At 38.9% G+C, this 18,132-nt stretch overlaps 4 protein-coding genes across 8 annotated transcripts; 3 read left to right on the top strand and 1 right to left on the bottom strand.

Moving 5' to 3' along the window:
* On the top strand, positions 743–5,699 carry LOC109718544 (bifunctional protein FolD 1, mitochondrial-like). Its single transcript, XM_020244824.1, has 5 exons — positions 743–1,157; positions 2,933–3,252; positions 3,750–3,986; positions 4,630–4,797; positions 5,359–5,699. Exons 1-5 carry the CDS (start codon positions 953–955, stop codon positions 5,530–5,532), a joined length of 1,104 nt encoding a protein of 367 aa, XP_020100413.1. The 5' UTR covers positions 743–952; the 3' UTR covers positions 5,533–5,699.
* On the top strand, positions 5,946–11,093 carry LOC109718552 (CBS domain-containing protein CBSX3, mitochondrial-like). 2 transcript variants are annotated; one of them, XM_020244838.1, is made up of 7 exons: positions 5,946–6,097; positions 6,369–8,687; positions 8,928–9,196; positions 10,120–10,201; positions 10,384–10,457; positions 10,595–10,655; positions 10,794–11,093. In XM_020244838.1, the coding sequence occupies exons 3-7, from the start codon at positions 8,936–8,938 to the stop codon at positions 10,934–10,936; spliced, it is 621 nt and encodes a 206-aa protein (XP_020100427.1). In that variant the 5' UTR covers positions 5,946–6,097; positions 6,369–8,687; positions 8,928–8,935; the 3' UTR covers positions 10,937–11,093. The 2 variants fall into 2 exon arrangements, with proteins under 2 accessions (XP_020100427.1, XP_020100435.1); XM_020244846.1 differs by lacking the exon at positions 5,946–6,097 and having other exon boundaries at positions 6,194–8,687.
* LOC109725028 (pollen-specific leucine-rich repeat extensin-like protein 2) lies at positions 6,266–8,044 on the bottom strand. The gene has a single exon (XM_020254110.1). The coding sequence runs from the start codon at positions 8,042–8,044 to the stop codon at positions 6,266–6,268; it is 1,779 nt and encodes a 592-aa protein (XP_020109699.1).
* On the top strand, positions 11,917–16,502 carry LOC109722733 (pentatricopeptide repeat-containing protein At1g71420). Of its 4 annotated transcripts, none has more exons than XM_020250871.1 (6): positions 11,917–12,001; positions 12,665–12,770; positions 12,861–15,146; positions 15,533–15,610; positions 15,690–15,934; positions 16,026–16,502. In XM_020250871.1, the coding sequence occupies exon 3, from the start codon at positions 13,002–13,004 to the stop codon at positions 15,120–15,122; it is 2,121 nt and encodes a 706-aa protein (XP_020106460.1). In that variant the 5' UTR covers positions 11,917–12,001; positions 12,665–12,770; positions 12,861–13,001; the 3' UTR covers positions 15,123–15,146; positions 15,533–15,610; positions 15,690–15,934; positions 16,026–16,502. The 4 variants fall into 4 exon arrangements, with proteins under 4 accessions (XP_020106460.1, XP_020106469.1, XP_020106452.1 ...); XM_020250880.1 differs by having other exon boundaries at positions 12,665–15,146; positions 15,690–15,752; positions 15,836–15,934; XM_020250863.1 differs by having other exon boundaries at positions 11,993–12,011; positions 12,665–15,146.

Below are 18,132 nucleotides of genomic sequence, written 5' to 3'. Positions count from 1 at the left end.
AGTTGGTAAGAATGATAAAGTTAATTAGTTATGTAACTGTGAAATGCCTGGGCTTCAAACATATTTTGCATTATTTGTAGTTAAAAACCTCTTTGAGTAATTTGAATCAAAAGTTCGATAAACATTTATAATCAAAACTTAATAAGGTTTTAGCGATCAAAAGCGTACAAATTAAGAGGTTAACCATGTTGGATCTTTGACGTTAACCATTAATCCCAAAAGTTTGAGTTGTTAGAAATACGCAACCAATTCACTTCAAGCGTACAGATACAGCGCCCACGGGTCTCAATTGTGATTCGGTCCAACTAGCCTCATGCCATTTCGAACATGTCTCAGCCCACACATGGCCTCCCGCCACAGGATAGAATGTTGATCTATTTAAGCCAACCCTCCCTCCAGTACATGGACATATTTGTAGCATGCAGGAATTGAATCCGTGACCTCTGGCTCTGATACCACTCGTCGGATCGTTAACGCTAATCATTAATCTTAAAAACTCGAGCTGTTAGAAATACGCAACCAATTCACTTAAAACGTGCAGATACAGCGCTCACGGGTCTCGATTATGACTTGGCCCAACTGGCCTTAGGCCATTTCGAATATGACTCGGCCCAACCCAGCCTCACGCCATTTCGAATATGACTTGACCCACACATGACCTCCCGCCATAAGGCAGGATGCTGACCCATTTAAACTAACAAACCAAATTGCAGGTACCTGTTTAAAATTAAATTTTGCATTTGAGGAGCAATGCTATCCATATATGCCCTAAACTTATATTTAAACATCAAACATAAAGTTCGAGGACCAAAGTAAAAGATATTCAAAATGTCGGGGAGTTGAGTGCAATTTAACCCCTCTATAAGTTTTCGCCGGTGAGCCGGGGCTTCTCCGTTCAGCGCTGTGGGGAAAAGCGCTTTCGACGCTTGAGAGCTTCACGGCGAAGTAGAAGATGCGAGCCCTCGTCCTCCTCCGCGCGTTCTCCAGGGCGAAGGCCCACACGCTCCTCTTCTCCTCCCACTGTGCTCGTCGCCATTGCCACGCGCCCGCGAAGAGGGAGAGGGCGAAGGGCCCTCGCATCCTCGGCCCCGACCTCCCCGACATCTGGCGCTCGCCGCCGCTCGATTCGACGCATCCTCCGCCGCCATTGATCGATGGTAAGCGACACCCGCTTCTTGATTTTGCGTTGATCTTTTTCGTTGGGGAATTGTCACAAGCATGTGGTGGGCGGTGGCGCTTTGTGAGGGTTTTGGGTGCTTAGATGGGTGAGATGATGTAGGGTTAGATTCGCCCCATTCTACGCCGCCGTTGATCGATGATACACATTACCCGCTTCTTGCTTTTGCGTATACGTTTGCTCATTTTAATTGGGGAATTATCACAAACATGTGGTGGGCATTGGGGATGTTGAGTGGGTTTTGGGCTCCTAAATGGGTAATGGGTTGTAGGTTTAGTTAGGTATTTGTGGTTTCTTGCATTGAGACTGGTGAAATTGGAAAGAGTTGTGTACTTGTGTGAGAACCTGTTGAATATAAATATTTAAAACACCTTTCTCTGGTAGTTTTAAGCTTTTGGAGAAAAACGGTTGTCTCATATAATTTAATATGGTATCAGAGCAGGAGATCCTGAGTTCGAGTTCCACCAAACTCTTAGCATTTTTTAATTTCCTCCCATTTAATTTAAGCTTACATCTTGGGTCTATCAAAAATTCTCATGCCGAATATAAATGTTAAAAACACCATTTTCTGGTAGCTTAAGATTTTGAAGAAAAACGGTTGTTTCATATAATTTGACAGAACCATCTTGAATATCTTTCCTTATTCAAGAAAATGGGTAGAGTGCACAGGTGCACAGGTAGACACCAAATGTTGATGAAAGTTTTACGTCAACTCCTATTTTTTGAAGTGAACTTGGTGCCCTCCTCCGCCTTCGCCACTGTCACCACCATCATTGGTTGAAGTTAAACAATACCCGCTTCTTAATTTGGGATATATGTTTGATCTTCTTTGTTTGGGGAATTATCACAAGCATGTGGTGGGCATTCAGGATTTGTGTCGGTTTGGGCACTTAAATGGGTGAGTGGTTGTAGAGTTAGGTTGCTCTACGTGGTTTTTTTCACATTGAGATTGGTGGAATTGGAATGATTTGTGAGAGAAAATCTTTCATTGTTTAAATTGCACTGGTATACCCGGAACTTTATGGAACTTTTACTTTAGCCACTATTCCAAGCTTTTATAAACGTATCAAATTGCTCAGTCGTCAGACAGAAAAATGACCTGTTTCTAGGAAAGTGTTTTTTGAAACCCATATGTATTCACTAAAGATGTGAATTACTGGTTAGTATTCGATGAGATTGGTGCTTTAACTTTTTTACAGAAAAGCTCCTTCTAACAATGAATACCTTTTTCCTGATCAAAAGAAACATTTGGCCCGATGTTTCCTGTAAAAGAAAAATGCATGTTTAACGTCCGCATCATCTTTGAGTCAATGACCCTTACGTCGGGTGTTGGAATGATATATTTTTATAGAAATTTAGGGGCTAATCATTTCATTTTAAAAGAACAGGGGCTAAAGTGTCTTTTGTAGAGGTTTTATATGATGTATTAACAGTCTTTATAACCTTAAGATGCTTAATCATCAATATTAACAGTATTTTCAATATCTTATCTACAAAGATTCCTTTTTTCTTCTTTTGTTATCATTTTATATCTGAACACTTTCATTTAATTATTGAATCCCTTTGAGTTGGAGTTTTATTTTTTCTATTTAGGCAAAAATTTATCTTTTACTTTGAGATTACTTGTGAGGTAATTAATCAATGCAATTTAAATGTTACCCTTCTAAAACCATTGGGTCCTTATTTTTTTTCGTACTCTTTTTTACGTGTAAATTTATTATATTCTCGCATATTTATATGTCATCTTTCATTCAGCAAACCAGGAGATAAATCCAACTATTATTGATGGGAATTCCATTGCGGAGGAGATAAGATCACGAACAGCTGAAGAAGTTCACCAAATGAAGGACGCTGTAAAAAAGATTCCTGGATTAGCTGTTATATTGGTTGGGCAAAGAAGGGACTCTCAAACTTACGTGCGTTATAAGATAAAGGCCTGTCATGAAGTTGGAATAAGATCTCTAACAGCAGAACTACCTGAGGATTGCACAGAAGATGAAGTAGTGGATTCCGTATCGAGATTCAATGAAGACCCATCTGTTCACGGTATCCTTGTGCAACTACCTTTACCACAAGTAATTTCTTTAGCTATTCTGGTTGATTTTCTAAGAACTAGCTTAGAAGATTGTGTAAATTCCTTTGTTACTTAAAATTCCATAAGTGGCAAGTTAAAAACTGCTGACTTTCTTGCACTCGAGATCTACCTTGTCATGCATCTGTTATTTGACTTTGCATCATGTTTGTTTGCAAGACTAATTACAATTATTCACAGATATATCCCTGCAAAATATTTTCTTTTTTATATATCAATATAATCTGAATTTTCATGCATGTGCTTCATATGTTTTTTTTTTATTCCCATGTATACTGTCGTCTTTAACACAAATTTTCAAATACCAAGCTAACTTGCCAGCATAGATTGGATTAGTCTTCAGTTTAATAGAAGGGTACTTTTTCAAGAAACTGCAGTCCAAGGGTATTAATTGAAATTTACACATGTAGTGGTTTACATATGTAATACATGATTTTTTCGGGGTATAATGTAAAAGACTGTAAATCCTTGTTATTGCAGCATATGAATGAGGAGAGAATTTTGGGCGCAATAAGTCTAGAGAAAGATGTTGATGGCTTTCACCCCCTTAATGTTGGAAATCTTGCAATGAGAGGAAGAGAACCTCTATTCATTCCTTGTGCTGCGAGAGCTTGCATTGAATTGCTTACTCGCACTGGCATTGAACTTATGGGAAAACATGTGGCTGTGATTGGGCGAAGCAAGGTCGTGGGCCTGCCAACAACTTTATTATTGCAGGTGTGTAGATTTTAATCTGAACTAAGTGGGCCTGCTTTTATGTGAAATAGTGCAGATATCCCTTTGGTATTTGTGTGTGACCCTGAAAACCTTATTGGCATGCGTGCCACTGCCAGATGGATCTGTACAAAAACACCTATTTCATATAAATAGCCCTGACAGGGCATGGATGAAAATAAACGGTTTCCAGGGGTACATTGCAGAGTACTTGCTGCAATTTCACCTATTTGCTGTGGTTTATACTTTATATGCCAAAAAAACCTATTCAGTGTCCTTGCACTTTCATGCAATCGCATAAGATCCTTGAACTTCAAATTTCCATAATTAGATCCCTGAACTTTGTAAATTCTAAGTTATTGATCCTCGCTTAGGTTTTCCATACAAGTAGTATAAAAGCTGTTTGAGCATGTGATCAAAATTTGATCATGCAATGATTTAAAACACAAAAAGAGAAGGTAAGAAAAAGTGAAGCTGTGCAACCTGATAGCCATTACACTCATCGGATGGAAAACCAAGGCGAGGTTAGGATTTCTTAGCTCAAAAACTTTGGGCCTTAATTGCCAAAATTTTAAGCTTAATGATCTAAGTACAATTTTTGGTTAATAGTTGGGTCAAGAAGATTTGATGTTGTTTCTCTTTTTAGAGGCACCATGCTACTGTCAGTTCTGTGCATGCCTTCACAAAGAACCCACAAGATATAACTCGGCAAGCCGACATTGTGATCTCAGCTGCAGGAGTGGCCAATCTTGTAAGAGGAAGTTGGTTGAAGAGAGGCGCAGTTGTAATTGATGTTGGAACAAATCCTGTGGAGGTAAATATTTCTCCTGGCCACTTTATTTTTTAATTCTAAACCTATTGGTGATTGCTAAGCTTGCATCTACAAAAAAGGTTTGTGATGACCTGATGCAAATTTGCCCCATATTTCATGCATGAGAACCAATGGCCGGGCTGCTGTATGATTATTTCCGTGCTGCCATCGAGGGACCAAACTGTTTGCTTGCCTAAGTGCTTTGTCCTTCTGTGAAACACTATCTGAACCTTCCATATAATGCACTAAATTATCTCTAAAATAAGTTGCCTTGGAACAAGATTCCCTAAGTCCTCTGAATCCTCGCGTTGCTTTTTGATTTTTCGATTTTGTCAATCTTCATCTTTTCTTCAAGCCTACCTTTTTCTTTTTGTGGAACTATGGAAAACTTTTGAAGAGAGAGATCTAAACTGTTTATTCTGAAATTTTCTGATGTTGAATGACCTAATTTTCCTGAGCTTCTCAGAACAAATAAAACTGCTGCAATTTTAAAATCTCATATATTTTGTTTCATCTTTTCTTGACCTTTAATTATACTTTCTGTATATTTGATTCACTCATCAGGATCCCAGCAGTGAGCATGGTTACCACCTAACTGGAGATGTTTGCTTCAAAGAAGCAGTGAAGGTGGCCTCAGCTATAACACCGGTGCCTGGTGGAGTGGGCCCTGTTACAATCGCCATGCTTCTTTCCAACACTCTCGACTCTGCCAAACAGATATATGGATTGAATTGCTGATTTCTCCGGGATGTCTCAATATTTGTCTTTTGTTCTCTTAACATCTTCATCGCCTTATGTTTACCATTGTAAATTTAGTAGTTCTGCCCCTTTTCATATGTCTCGAGATTATTGATCTTCACGTTTGAATAAATAGTTTTGGATTAATTCCAAATTTATTCCCTGAATAGCTTATCTTTTTATTTCTTAAGTATTAGTCAACTCATGCATGATTTGTTGTGAGTTTGAATGGAGTGACGAAAGGGACTCGAAATCTTTTATAAAGCTTTCACATAATTGTAGCTGAACATTTTTAATGGATTCTTATAGTTATGAAACTATCTATGTTGATTAATTGTTACATTGGCACAATTAGAGAATGCTTGTACTCTTTGAGTGGCAATAATCTTACTGTTTATAGACTGAAAGTAAGAATTTTGGCAGGCACTGATTACTTAACCTGCATGTCGATGATTTCCGATTTTGGATGAGTATGAATGCTTTCTTATCTACTAATTACTCTTTTGGTTTTGAAATCTCTTTAGTGATCAGGAATGGGCTCAATGCTATCTTGCCATCTCATTAGGTATGTATTATGGTATAATTATTCAAGAGCTTCTTTTAGTAGGATATGCATTTTGTCAAATAAAACACATGGAATACTTTAAACAAGCAGCACATATTGATTACATATTTGCTCATAAGCTGTACATAAATCATTACATCACCAAACCATGAGTTCTTTCTTCTTTAATCATTGGTTAAATGTTCTACTGCTACCTTCTTCAGCATGCTTTGACCCACCGTTAGTTAAACGTATACCATCTTCATTGACTTTTTTTCTCTTCTCCTCGCAGCTAAAACGACATCCATGTCGCTGTGGCTTCTGGGGATTCTCTGGGTCACTCTCGCTCTCCAAGAACAGGGCTCGAAGGCATCTTCTTCTGATTCTTGGGTCATGAGGTATTTTTGTATCAGGGTTTACACTTAAATATGACTCTTTGGCTTTTGTAGGTTCTATTCTCCCTAATTGGCTAGGCTGTTCGGTTTGTTTGCTTGTGAGATTCAAATGAACTCCTGGATTGTGTGCACTGCACGAGCTCTCTTGCAATGTGGAGTTGTTTATGCTTTGAACATTACTGTTAATGCTGGAGTTTATTCCTGGATATGTGCTATATTTAGAGTTCAAATTTTCTTCTCTTAGTTTGACCTCGCCGCCTATAACCATTGACGCTCCCTTGTTTTCTCCTGCGAAGGTTACGATACTCACTGCTTGTCCAAACCCTGGCTTTTGTGATATCCCATCAATCTGCTTTTGGTAGAGCTTTCCGAGCCCGTCTTCGATCTCTTTCTGAAAGCATGCTCTTTGACCATCAAAAATTGAAGCCCGAGGGATGCTTGAAATTGCTATTTTGGTCTCTTTGCCCCTTGAACCATTTTTTATTCCTGGCTTTTCTATGTTCAATTTATCTCCCTTCTCGGAATGTGTTGGGCTTGATATTTGAAGTTCGACCTTAAGTTTGCTACCTTCTGAGGGAAATTCAATATGAGGTTCTGGGGTTGAAATCTTGGTTTCTATTGTTTCTGTTGGTTGGTTGCTTGTTTCTGGCTTGGAGGCTTCAATTTCTTGTTTGTCTTTGTTAAACCCTTCGGATAATATGTTGGGATCTTGGGTTTCAACAGGAGCCTTTTGTTTAGTTTCTCTATTTATCTTGAACTCCTCGTTAACTTTTTCGGACTGTTTTTCTATTGCTGGTGTTTGAACAGTTTTACTTTCTTGCTCGCTGTCTAGATTTGGTTTTGTTTCTCGTTCAATTTCCTTGTTAGTGTTTTGGAAATCGATAGGAGTGGAATTTACTACATTATCCTCTAGGGATTTAACATACTTGTGTTGACCTTCTGAGTTAGCTAGGTCAGCGTCTGGTTGTGCAAGAGATTGTGCTATCACTACTGGAGAAGCTGGTTGAGAAGGTGGTGGAATAGGAGGCTGTGCTTGGGAAGGTGGTGGAATCGGAGGTTGTGCTTGAGATGAATATGGAGGTTGTGCTCCCACCTTTGGAGAAGCCGATGGAGAAACCAGTGAAGAAGTCGGTTGAGACAGAGCTTGTTCTTGACTGGAGTGTTGAGGCTGCGCTGCCACCTCTGGAGAAGTTGATGAAGAGCCCAATGGAGAAGCTGGAGTAGGCTGTTGCGCTTGAGGTGAGTATTGAGGTTGAGCTGCTGCCTCCGCTGGAGAAGCCGATGGGGCAGGTGGTGGGGTAGAAGATGGTTCTGTAGGTGAGTATTGAGGCTGAGCTTCCACCACCGGAGAAGCCGATGGAGAGGCCAAGGAAGAAGTTGGTGGCGTAGCAGATTGTCCTTGAGATGAGTGTCGAGGTTGAGTTCCCAGCACCGGAGAAGCTCGTGGAGAAGCCGGTGGAGTAGGAGATCGTGCTTGTCGCCGTGTTGAAGGCGGAGGGGGCAGAGTGGGGGCATGACGACTATAGAAGGGGAGCCAGAAGCGGAATGGCTGCGGTCTTTCTCGATTGGCCATTGTATCTGTTTGTGTGAGAGAGGATGAGGAACTCAGGGAAGAAACGAAATACAGAGCTTCTGCCTTCGGAGATAATATTGGAATAGGTTTACATCTGATTCTTTTATTGTGTAGTTTGTTTTCTTAAGTTGGTGTATTTTCAGTAGCTTCTCAAGGTAGAGAAGAGATCTCTTGGTTTGTCGCAACTTAAGGAGCAGGTTTCTTCTATTCTTCTTAAAAGGAGTAGGTTTCTTCAATTCTTCTTAAAATTCGGCTTGCTAATTAGGCATTACGGTTATGCTCTAATTTTTTTAACTTAAATTATACTTATTGTGAGTACTCTGGTCATTGTTTTTGTGACTCATGGTGAAGCAACACATGGAGAATGTTCTTTGCTTCTTCAGTACATTGATAACAAGGCCTACAACAATGCTTTACCATTTCTTCAAGTAGGAGATGCTTAGCCTGCTGGGGAATTCCTTGCCTTACTTTGGAGGAAACAATAGTCTTAGAGGGAGAGAAGGATAGAGTTCTCCTACATATCTTTCAACTCCCCATGAAGAGTACCCATCCCTCCTCCGACCACTGCCGCTGCTGCTGCCACCGCTGCAGAGGGGCGCTCGACATCCATCGGCATCTGAATCTGCATCCATTTTCGGTCAAGGTACAGAAATTCTTTGCAAAAAGCAGAACTCCAGCTCAGGTTGACGGTTGTTTAAGATGAAGTGCTATTTTTCTATTTTTTTTAAGCTAATTTCTACTATTTAATATTTAACTCTTGCTTAGAAACCACCCTGTTATTATTTCTATTGAATTATTTGGACTTTGCCAGCTTCTATTATTATTTTTTTTGGGAAAAGAAAAAGAAAAATTTATGACATTTACTAATGTCTGAAAAATGTAGCATAAGAGATGCAAGGATTTACAAAGGCGATAAGATCGCAAGGAAACCGAATCAAACTCGCAGTTCTGCAGCACATGGGCATGAAGGAGAGCTTCTCCTTGATGAATCTGATTGCGCATTTCCAAAGTGCTTCTCCAACTTCTACTATACCCCATAAAGGATTAGAAAATACAACAGTAGCAGAGATTTTGAAGACGAAGGGAGACGAAGAGGCAGGGGCTCTGTTTTGGTGTAGCACCAACGACACAGTTTATGATGCCGTTAGACAGGTACTGACTTTTGGGTCCAAAGAAATCTTTTTATGTACTTATACAATTACATGAAACGAGAAATAATCATCATTTTTACGCAAGCTCTCTCTCTCTCTCTCTCTCTCTCTCTCTCTCTCTGACTGTCAATTGAGCTTGTTATTTGTGAACTGCTCGTGTTTAGCTTGAAAAATGAGCCAGGCATTAGCTTAGCTAGTTTGCATGCTTTTGCCTCAATTCAGTTTAATATATAAAACACAAACAAAAGTTATGTGAAATACGTCAAATATAGACATCAAGTATAGTTTTTTTTTTTTTTTTTTAAGAGATAGGTAGCACGCTACCCGCTTCGTTTATTTCATTTAGAAATAAACTTAGCTAGAAATGTGAATCAACTAGGATTCGAACTTGGGTCTCGGGTAACAACCACCAAGCCCTTTGCCACTTGCTCTAGGGACGGTCGGTCAAGTATAGTTGTTACATATAAGAAAACTCGTAATTTATCATTATTCATGTGGAAAAAATGTTTTTATACTAATATAATTTTGATAATAAATCAAGTTTAGCAGTTTATATGTGAGAAAGTATTATTTAAATACAAACATGCTTGTTGGTAGCAATGGTCAAGAAAAGAATGTTGAGGAATAGATTCTCCTCATCCACAATGCATGTTTCTTTTTTATTTGCTGTAAATAGCGGCATTTTACGTATTTATATTCTTTTTTTAATCACCAAACAGTTATTCTAACTATCAAAACAATTGTATGATTCAAGTCTATACAAATCGGATCCAAGCTATAATTTTGTTTAATCTTCTCCTCTCTTCTTAGTAGGATATTGGCCACGAGCTGCTAGTTATTGATTTCTACAGTTGGAATTAAATTTTTTGTAAGATAAAAATGAAGTGCAGCAACATTAGGATTGAGAATCTTTGTAACTTGCAGATGACACAACATAATATTGGAGCTCTAGTTGTTGTGAAGCCAGGGGATCACCAGTTGCTTGCTGGGATTGTAACTGAGAGAGGTAATCAGCATTAAAGAGTTCCTCTTTTATTTTTTATTTTTTATTTTTTTTTACGGGAAGAAGATATTATACACTTCAAATTTTTTATTTTTGTAGAACATGGTACACATGTAAGGTTTCTCTCAGATCTGAATTTGAACATTAAACACCTGAAATACAATAAAAACATGCATATTTTTCAGATTATCTTCAGAAGATCATTGTGCAAGATAGATCTTCTAAATCCACAAGAGTCGGAGATATCATGACCCAAGAGGTAAATTCTCTCTCTCTCTCTCTCTCTCTTTCTCTCTCTAAAATAATTTTAGCATTTTATACACCACATAACTATCTCTCTCTCTCTCTCTAAACAATTTTAGCATTTTATACACAACATTTTGGTGACTGTTGCAGAGCAAGCTCATTACAGTGACATCTGATACAAAAATACTACAAGCTATGGAGCTAATGACTGGTAAACCATGAATTATTCCCAAAATATTCCTACCCAACTTCTTATTTCTTTCTCCTTTTTGTAGTTTAATTTACTCGATACAAATGAGAAAAATTAGCGCGGCTTATTATTTTTTTTTGTGACAATTGATTTTTGCAGACAAGCATATTCGGCATGTTCCTGTTATCGATCAGAAGGTAGTCGGCATGATCTCAATCGTTGATGTAGTGCGAGCGATCATAGATCAACAACACGGTGAAGTGAAGCGTTTGAATGAATACATCAGAGGAGACTATTACTAGTGTGTAAACCACGGAGATAATAAATAAGAAAATTGGTGCTCACAAATGGAAATGTTGTGATGCTCAGACAATACCACTATTTTCTGACATTTCTGTATTTACTGTCAATTGGCAGTTACTGAAAAGCCCTTCCTGCAAAGAATATGTGTTTTTTTTATTTGGCGTAACTTTTAAAATAGCTTTTGTACTTACCAAAACACTCTGCATTTGATAAAAAAAATGATTTAGATGTTTTGCTGTGCAGAAAGCTAAGATGAGTTTGCCCCGCTCGACCCGCCCTCATTCTGGCGGGGCGAGGGCGGGATATTGGGTTCGGATTCTCTCTTTTTTGACTTGATCTGATTTAAAATTGTATTAATTTATTTGGTCCGATCAGACCCGGCATGATAATTTTTCGAGCAAATTTATTTAGGCTTTAAAGTACATAATATATTTTTTTCAGCCTGGGCCTGCCAAAATAAGTTCGGATTGAAAACCGGGTTAATTTTACGGCGAGAAATTAGCTAATTTTACAGCGAAAAATTGAGACCAGGGTGAAAAAAAAAGAAGAAACAAAGAAGTTCAAGTGGGGAACGATGAAGTTAAGCACGCGCTAATTAAAGTTAAAATAATTGTATCCCAAAAAAAAAAAAAAGTTAAAGGTGACGTCAGTTAAAAAAATAAAATAAAATAATAAAGTTGGGGAGTCCATTTTAAAATTGTATGTAGTTGAGGGTTAGATTAAGATCCCCTCAATTTCTAATTTTTTAAAATTAAGCTATTTCAGTACAAAAAAAAATTAGGAATTTATCAAATTCATTAGTAATTTCACCAAATTTAAGGGACTTCAATTACATTTTAGCAATTAAAACTAGACCAGTTAATAGTTAGCAATTGATAGAGTCGTTAAATTTGATAAAAGTTTTAACTTAGCTCATTATAAAATAAAAAGTTGAGGAGTTTTTTTCAGAACAAAATATAGTTGAGGGGTCTCCTTACATTTTTACCATCTATAAAATACCGATCGAAATAAACCTTCCCCAAATCGCGCGGGAGAGAGATCGAAATCGAAATCGAAATCGACAGGTAGCGATCGGTAGTGAAACCCTAGCCCCTTATTGTCCTCTCTCTCTCTCTCACTCTCCACCTTTTGTGTTCTACGATTTTTGTTGCAGATTCTTTCTGTTTTTAGGGTAATTCTTATTCTTTTTGAGCCAATTTTATCCCTTTTTTTATTAATTTTTTTCCCATTTTTTTTTCTCTTTTTTCATCTGAATTTGATCCAAATTGCTTGTTAGGGTTTGATTTTGGATGCGTCTAATAGATTTGGAGTTTGATCCAACATGTCTAAGTAGTGCTACACCAGGAATTGAATTTTTGGATTGAGCACTCTAGTTATTCGAGGAAATGCTCGAATGAGATGATGTTTATAAGAGATCAAATCGCAAGCAATGCTTGTAAAATAAATACAATTATTCCTATTTTTGGATTTTATGAAGTATTTTATGGAAAAGATGCCTTCTTTTTTTATGTATATGTTGTATTCTTTGACAATTTTGAAGAAGCCCCTCACTTTTCCCTACAGTCATTTTGATTCCTCCATTAGAAGTTCTCTTGTAGGGTATAGTGATGTTTGATAAAGAGTTGTGTCAGTAGTGTCATTGGAGAAGCAAAATATTGATTTGTGCAATGTTCGCTGCATAATATTTGATTAAATTTGTATCTAAACTTTGATTTTTGGAATGTTAGTTGCGGAGAAAAATTGAAGAAAGGATGAAGAACTGCACTGAGAGATGGGAACTACATTGAAAGTGTATGAATGTGAAGCGAAAAGATCGTTTTCAGCATGTGAGAGGTGAGATAATGCGCTGCTTCATCTATGTTTTAGTCCATTGACTACTTCGATGCATGCAGCTGCAAAACTTCTCTTTTTTGCCAACTTCAGACCAAGTTGGTGCCGATAAAACATGCGTCTCTATTCGAAGTTTGCGACAATGAATTTGACTCTGCAACTTCACTTCCTTTAGTCTCCGCTGTGTGAAGTATACTTGGACTCCTCTCCTGTCGGCCCATTGAACCACCCTCCATGATGGCGGCAGCTGCAGCTGCAGCTGCCGCTGTCTCCTCTGTTCGCTACCACATTCCAGACTCCCTCCTCGCTGCCCTGAGCTCCGCCGCCACCTTCCCTTCCACCTCCTCCTTTGCCACCCTCCTCCATGCCTGCTCCCGCCTCCGTCTCCTCCTCCTTGGCCGCTCCCTCCACCGCCGCCTCCTCCTCCTCCCCCCCTCTCCTTCCCCCTTTCTCTCCAACCACCTCCTCAACATGTATGCCCAATGTGGTCGCCTAGACCTCGCCCGCCACGTTTTCAACTCTATGACCCTTCGCAACCTCGTCTCATACACCGCCCTCCTCACTGCTTACATCCACCATGGCCTCCACGACCTTGCCTTCCATTTGCTCCCTCGTATGCTCCCCCACCACATCCCCAACGAGTTTGCCCTTGCCGCTGCCCTCTCTTCCTGCACTGCCGCTTTTCACCCTCTCCGCGGGTACCTCCTCCATGCCCTTGCCACCAAAACCTCCCTAAACATCAATCCTTTTGTAGCCAATGCGCTCATCACATTCTACTCCACCACTGATGTCGACTCCGCTTGGCTCGTCTTCTGCTCCTTGCCCACCAAAACCCTTGTATCCTACAACTCCATGATTGCTGCCTTCCTTCGCAACCACCAGCCTGGCAACTCTCTCACCCTATTTGGCCAAATGCACCGAGCCTCTCTCCCATTTGATCGTGCGACCCTTCTCGGTGTAATTCCCTCATGCACTGATCTCCGCCATTGCGGGCAACTACATTGCCTCGCTATCAAAACCAATTCCCTTCTTGAAGTCGAAGTTGCCACTGCCTTTGTCAAATCCTACTCAGCTCTTGAAGGCGACTTCGATGAGTACTATAAAATCTTTTGTGGTGCCAAAGACCACGACATCGTCTCGTGGACCGGAATCATGACATCATGCGCTGACAAGGAGCCAGAAAAGGCAGCTCTTTTATTCCACCAGCTCCGTCATGAGGGTCCAAAACCTGATCGGTACACGTTCTCCATTGCTGTCAAGGTAAGCGCGGGATTTGCAACTGCACGGTATTGCTCATCTCTCCATCCCCTTATTTTGAAATCCGGGTTTGGAGACGATACAGTGGTTTTGAATGCCCTAATTCATGCCTATGCAAGGTGTGGTAGTATTGATTCAGCAGAGCATATCTTTGAACAGTTGATGGATCGCGATGAAGTGTCATGGAATTCGATGATTAAGGCTTATGCCGCCCATGGGCGAGGAAAAGAAGCAATAAGTATTTTTGAAGATATGGTGAAGCACGTTGCTCCGGATTCCGCAACATTTGTTGGATTGTTAACAGCTTGTAGCCATGGCGGGTTAGTTGATGAAGGTCGCGGGATATTTAAAATGATGCATGAAGTTTATAATATTTCCCCTCAGCTTGATCATTACGCTTGCATGGTGGATATTCTAGGGCGTAATGGGAACATAAAAGAGGCGTACGATCTAATTGACGAATTGCCGGTGAGACCCGATTCCGTAATTTGGAGCGCATTGCTTGGGGCATGTAGAAAGCATGGTGAGATGCAGATTGGGGAAAAGGCTGCCAAAAAGTTAATGGAATTGGAGCCTAAGAATTCAATTGGGTATGTGATGATTTCTAATTTGTATTGTGAAAGTGGAAATTTGGGTGATGGAGCGTTTGCCAGGAAGGAAATGAAGGTGTGCGGGGTGAAGAAGGAGCCTGGATTAAGCTGGATTGAAATCGCGAATCGGGTGCATGAATTCTCCGCCGGTGCCCGTCGCCACCCACAAAGAGAACTTATTTATGTTGAGCTTTACAAGCTTGCAGAAAAGTTGAAGGAGATGGGATATGTTGCACAAACGAGATTGGTTTTTCATGAGACTCTGGAAGAGGATAAGAAGGACCGGCTTTTGCTTCACAGTGAGAAGTTGGCACTGGCTTTTGCACTGATAAATCCTTCAGCTGTTGTGGGAAGTGTCAGAATTATGAAAAACATAAGGATCTGCGAGGATTGTCACAACTTCATCAGGTTGGCGTCAAAATGCATTGGCAAGGAGATCGTTGTGAGGGACGCGAACCGGTTCCATCATTTTGTTGCTGGGGTGTGTTCTTGCGGTGATTATTGGTGATCAGTATCATGTCACGACAATGAGGTAAGTGGAATTCGGTCCAACAAGTGTAATATGTGGTCGTGTTTATACTTTTAATGCCTCTGTAGATATGTTAGACAATATAGAAAGTGTGGTGATCTTGTATTAAATGTTTCTACTATAAAATGTTAAGAAACTGGTGCTAAATTGATAGGGGAAAAAAAGAAAATCTGGTTTATGTGGGATGGTTTAGCAACAGCATTCAATGTGTGCTGTTGCGTTCGCTGCTCTCTTTCTATTAAGTTTACTATTATGATCAAAACGTGACTAGATTTTCATTTCTACTTAAACGATACCCAAATATGTTTCTGTCACCTCGCAAACTGTTCTTTTTGTATTTGTTTTTGTTCGAATAGCAGTGTCTAACTTAAATCTTTATATTTTGTCAGATGCCTGCAAAGAAATCAAGTCCAAATTCCTGCATTAAGAGTCTATGGTCCGTAAGCCGCTCAAATTCGCGCAAAAAGGTAGGCGACTTCTAACATTTGTGGATACTTGAGTGCTTCAAAATTTTTGAATTACTCCAGTATTGTTTTCATTACTCAGTGGTGGGTGCCACTCTTAGCGGCGAAGTACGAGAATGTTTTGAAAAGTTCTTATTTATAGATGGTAAGTTCATGTCACTCTTAAGATCTAGTGTACACACAAGAAAACTGTCAAATGCATGACACTATGGATTTCATATCCACAAGCTCACATCATCTTGATGACACCTTGGAGAGAGGTCGACCGGTCGCCCTTTCCACAAACTAGTGGAGTCAGCATTTCAGAGTTCTCCTGCAGCTCAACCAGTAAGTTCTTGGAGACTGCTGATGTACTGGCAATCAGACGGTCCGGATTGAATTTGTTGGTGCAATAACATACTTTGTTTTTTTATTGGAGGTGGGGACGAACTCTTCTTCTTAAGCGGACTGTGCACCGTCAGAATGGCGATTCTCTTTCTGTTTCTTCACCTCGAGCTTATTGCTGATGCGGAGACTAGCCGTCGTCATCTACACGCTCCTCAGATCGCAAGCACTGAGCAATTATAGTCGCATTTTAGAGACATAAGAGATGCAGCGGATCATCGAAAGCACTCTGATCGAGCACGTTCATCGGATGGAGAGCATCGAGCCTTTCGACTGACTCCCATATGCGTGAAGACGACAACGAATTGTTCATCGTATCGGAAATGTCCATCAGGAATTCTGAAAAATTAAAAAAAGAAATGGTACCTCATGTGAACTCGACAAGAGGGAAAAGTTTTCTCTGTAACAGCTACGTGAACAATTAGTTTATGTCATATGAGAGATATTGTTGTGTCTGATAAAGAGTAATAAATGATGTTTTTTTTTAAAAAAAAAAATTATGTTCTTTTAATGTTTTGCAATATTAAGACTTCTGATTGTGCATTACTATTTTATATAAAATAAATCTAACGATAAAATCTTTGTCATGGACTTAGGTAGGCCACTAAAACTTCTCCCGAAATGTGGCCTTTTTAAATAAATTTGTAAGAAGATAGTTCTAAAAAAAGAAAATCTAGGGTCCACCTTAGGTTTTTTTTTTTTTTTTTTTTTTTTTTTTTTTTTTTTGCAACAAAATCATGAACTAAACTACTATACTTAGTATACTATTAATAGCACTAAGTTATTAGTGCTATTAGATTTTCGATCTTCGGATACAGGAATGTGCGGTTAGAATGATATTGGTCTTCTATTATTGAGTAATTGGTCGAGCAGTATGATCTAGCGAGTGAAAATGGTTAAAGGAGTAAATTTAACGGCGGAAAATTTTATAATGCCAAGCCCTTGATGATATTAATAGCATAGTAGCCAGACTAACAAAAATCATATTATTCTGGATGCTCAATAGCTTTTCATTACTTTTTAATGTTGATAGTTATTCAAATATTTGAGACTTTATTTGTCCACAAAAAAAAAGGTAAAAAAAAAAAAAATTCCAACTAAGTATTTAGGCTCGGCGGGTTGTTTGAAAGTGAGAAGTCAAGATAACGAGAAATTTGTAAGTTTCGCGAATTCGACTTCGTCCCCAGTCTCACCGTAGTCAAAAGATCGATCTCCGTATCAGTGTCGATGACTTTCTCGAAGTTACGAATTTAGTCTCAGATTTTGTGAGTTTCGTGAACTCGACTTCGTTTCCCATTTCACCAAAGTCAAAAGATCGATCTCTGTACGGTTATAGACGGGCTTTCTCGATGTCACGAGTTCAATATCTGTGATCCACAAAATAAACAGGCGCGAGGTGGTGTGGTTCACGGAGAAAGTCGTAGACTCGGTCCACGAAGTTTGTCCCTTTCTCTCTCTCTGATTGGTCCACACATGGTCGATTCATACTCTCTCTGTTTAAAGCATAATAATAATAATAATAATAAACCTTTTTTTAATTAATTAATTAATCATTAAAATTCGGCGACGAAACCGCGTCGGTGCGGAGAAACGCACGGCAAAACAAAAACAAAAGGGAAGGTGAAAATGTAAGAAGGCCCCTCAACTTTGGGCAAATTTGAATCAATCCCCTCAACTGTGTTTTTTTATTTTGGATTCGCATGTAATTTTTGGACTTTCCTTGGAGTTTGTGGACGGTGTGCTAACCCTGAATAGAAATTCAATATGTACAATTATTAAAGTTATATAAAATTATTAGCCCTGGTTTGATTTTGTCGTTTTTTCTTTTTAAAACTAATTTTATATATTTTAATATACTGATAAAAATATTTTTTTATTATTATAGTTTGTTTGTAATTATAATTCGGTGCAGTAATGAATAATAATTTATTTGAAAAATTAGAAGTAAAAAAAATAATTGCTTTCCAAATTTTTTTTAATTGCCAAATATATATTTTATATGTAAATATTCCTAGTAGTTTATTATTCTTATTACAAAATATTTTTTTTTAAAAAAATGAAAAGGCAACAATACTAAACTAGCCCTTTGATTTTATTAAAAAAAGGTTAATGTTACTAAGTACAATAATTTATATAAAGTT

This window comes from Ananas comosus, linkage group 1, assembly GCF_001540865.1.
Source record: "Ananas comosus cultivar F153 linkage group 1, ASM154086v1, whole genome shotgun sequence".
Classification (NCBI taxonomy): Eukaryota; Viridiplantae; Streptophyta; class Magnoliopsida; order Poales; family Bromeliaceae; genus Ananas; species Ananas comosus.
This window is presented reverse-complemented; position numbering and strand designations above follow the sequence as displayed.